This window comes from Salvia miltiorrhiza, chromosome 7 (assembly GCF_028751815.1).
Source record: "Salvia miltiorrhiza cultivar Shanhuang (shh) chromosome 7, IMPLAD_Smil_shh, whole genome shotgun sequence".
Classification (NCBI taxonomy): domain Eukaryota; kingdom Viridiplantae; phylum Streptophyta; class Magnoliopsida; order Lamiales; family Lamiaceae; genus Salvia; species Salvia miltiorrhiza.
The window spans coordinates 2633539-2636999 of record NC_080393.1 but is presented as its reverse complement, the minus strand read 5'-3'; the positions used below and the strand labels follow the sequence as shown (position 1 = coordinate 2636999).

At 32.1% G+C, this 3461-nt stretch overlaps 1 protein-coding gene across 1 annotated transcript; it reads right to left on the bottom strand.

Moving 5' to 3' along the window:
• Positions 1–502: 502 nt before the first annotated feature.
• On the bottom strand, positions 503–1742 carry LOC130991589 (uncharacterized). The gene has a single exon (XM_057915880.1). It carries the CDS (start codon positions 1455–1457, stop codon positions 621–623), a length of 837 nt encoding a protein of 278 aa, XP_057771863.1. The 5' UTR covers positions 1458–1742; the 3' UTR covers positions 503–620.
• Positions 1743–3461: the final 1719 nt, after the last annotated feature.

Sequence of the window (3461 nt, the reverse complement as noted above, 5' to 3'; positions counted from 1 at the left end):
ATTTCTTTTATTTTTTGTATTTTTTTAACTGCCCAAAATGATGTCGTACTGATGTGTCACAATTAGTCCTACTCATCTTTTAGATATGCCCCATCAGATTCAATTTCATCGGAATAGTTATTGGCGTTAAAAATCGAAAAATATGAAAGTTCATGTATTTTAATAAAAAATTGAAAGTTCATGTTAAATTTCAAAACCGTAGGAAAGTTGGTGCATTTAAACAGCAATAACCCAACCAAAAAAAAAAAAAAAGGTTAAGGCAAATTAGACAAGCAAGTATAATTTTAATTCAGTTTGTAAGGGCTCTATTCACTAGTATTGATTAAAATGTTTAAATATAGTGCATTAGATAAGATGTCTCCAACACATATCTACAGTATATAGCATATAATCCAACCAAAGATTGAATTTCAACCAAACCTTGGGCAAAAATGTGTACACCAAAAATTATAAGGAAAAATGAATATGCCCAAAATTTATAACCAAAATTAAAGCGTAAAATGGTTGTAAGTATTAAGTACTAATCGAGTTTAAAATATAAACGATAGTTCACAAAAAAGAAAACCCTTTTATTTTTGTGGACGGATGAAAGTAGTAATAAAAATATTTTCCTTTCTATTTTATATTTCCAAGAACATTGCAGTAAATAATTTTGACATACATCTCTCTATACCTCTCTCATGTCTTCTTTGAATGTCAACGAAGTTGGGGCGAAAACTCCGAAGCAAAGCATTCAGAAATTCCGGCGACACTTCCAAACCGCTTATCGTCAAATCCTCCACTGCAGGTATAGCTAAATCATCTCCAACAAATCCATCTTCCACACGTAATTGCCGGCAGTAGAGATGTAGAGCCAGAGAAACTCGGGATGGGCTCAACACTTTCACAAACTGCTTCAACGATCGCAGCCACGACGCGCTACCTATAAAATCCCAGCAAATTATGTGTATATACGACTCCCATTCCCTACTACTTGTTTTCAACTCAAGGCGCGACACATCATCACCCACGAACACGAATTTCCGAATATTTGGAACATCAAACTTTACTTTAGCTTTAGCAAAGTAGCAATTCCAAATCACCAATTTCTTGAGGCAAGGAAATTGAAGCCACAACTCAGATTTGGATAAGCTGTCTTCGGTATTCAAATGCACTGATTGCATTTTTAATTCCTCAAGTAATGGGAATATGCGACTCAAATAACTAAAATCACCCTTAGTTAGAGTGCAGTCTAGAGTGAGTGATTTAAGGTTGGAAGAGGTTAGCGGTTTATTCCTTCTCTCGAATTCAACTGAGGCATCACACACAGATAATCGTGTTAGGGTTTGGGATTCAAGCACCTCATCTGGTAAAACAAACTCTGGCCGGGTCATAACATCAATTGTGAGATCAATAGCCCCCAATTTGATCGCTTTCAAAATCAATTCTCTAGCCACATCAGAATCGTCTATACGCATCAGTAGACTGAAAGTTTGTATGTTTAGGTTGAGATGTTCATACCTCTGCAACGTCTTCCTCGCGTATTGAGGCAACCTTTCTCCCAACTCGAATTTACTAAAACTGAGGTTGGGGCGCGTAGACCACGCGCCGTACTAGGACTTGGAGACGAGAGACGTTCCAGCAGCTTTCCTTTCACCCAGAAAAGATTGAATTTGGTGAATAATTTCTTCAGGAAATTCAAATCCGCCGACGGTTTTGTGATGCTTCTCCATGGCTTCACCTCCAAATTTGAAGATTTAATTTGTTATAGGGTTTCAATTACAACTACTCTACGCGGTCCCTTCTTCTGTTTATATATTACGTTTTTTTTCTTGCTATTCTTATCCTAATCAAACACTAATTTACAAAAATAATTGTCACAAGATTATTACTATTACATTAAAATATGAACTAATCTACAACTTACGCTAAAAATATTAGGTTAGTTAAAATATGAGCTAATCTACGATGATGTTCTTTTCATTGTTAATAATTTTAAAATATTAGTACATTTCTGCACATGAATAATTATTTTTTTTTCTTCTTTTTTTTTCCATTTATTTTTGCTTTAAAAAAAAAGACATTACGTTTATTCATATCAATGATTATTTTTTTTTACGACTATAATTACTTGATCAAATAATTAAAATTACAAGTTTTCGTGAGTAATAATAACAATTTTCGTGAAAAAAGTAATAATTTTACAATATTACATTTCTTCATATAAATAGTTACTTTTTTTTAAGACAATAGTTACTTTTAATAAGTATAAAATATACATTTGTTAGCACTTAGCACAAATGTATAGTTATGTTAATATACGTATTTTCTGTGGTTTCTATTGGGCTTATCACTTTTGGACAGCGTCATGTATGAGATATTAATTGATGCGTTATTCACAGGTTGGGGGTTTGCCTAACCCCTCACCCCTCGGGTGTTTGATTTTAAAAAAAAACCTTAAACCTTAAACCCTGAACACTAATAGAAATATTTAATTTTAATAAGCATAAGATATACATGTGTATACTAATATTAAAATATAAGTATTCAACTTCATTCAATATAATGTACTAGCGAGTGAAAATAACATTACTTATCTTCACATCAATAATTACTTTTACTTATAAAAATAATTACTTGAGCAAATAACTAAAATTAAAAGTTCTTATGAATAAAAATAACAATTTAAAAACATTTATTACTTTTTTTTATCAAATAAAGAGCTAATGAGCAACTACATATTGAAAGCTTGTTTAAAACTACATTGTAATTGTGTATATAGATTGAATGAATAACCATATCAATACTCTACAAAAAAATACACTCAAATCCATCAAGATCCAACAAGTCAATTACATCAGGTAATAACATCCATAAACTGCATCCCATTGATCTCACACTACTCAAGCATTTCGTCGAGCATCTTAACGTCAAGTGTTGTGGGCTTCTCGAGCAGCAGATGCTTGCCCTTTTGAGCTGCCATCACCGCCCACTCGGAATTTCTCCGAATTCAACACACATCAAAATCGGATATATACAAACTACCCCAGATTTAATTTTACTGACAAGAAACAATAAAGAGGAAAAGATCCTTATATTGAGGTACAAGTAAAACTTAAAAATGCTTGGAATCAAATATTATTGTACTCAAATCTTGTTTACAAAATTGAAAGTCTCATATCATTATAATTCATAGAAATCTAACATGTTCAATCTTCAATATAACAACAATATTAATATAAAAAATCCTAAAATCCAACTATTTAAAATAGTTCCCTACCAACATCCAAAAAAAAAAAGGGAATCAAGAGGAAAATGGTGGAAATCTATCGCTAATCATGTATTCGCCGGAAAATGGGCAGAGCCACAAAATCAGATTAAATTGATAGTGTAGTATTATCCAGGACACAAATTGAAATTCAGTACCCAAATCAGAATTGACCTATAGTTTAGTAATTTACATGTCATTAACCCAAAATAAT

What these genes read in the sequence shown, in the direction of transcription:
- LOC130991589 (XM_057915880.1), bottom strand. Translation starts at nt 1,457, where the DNA reads ATGCGTATAGACGATTCTGATGTGGCTAGAGAATTGATTTTGAAAGCG.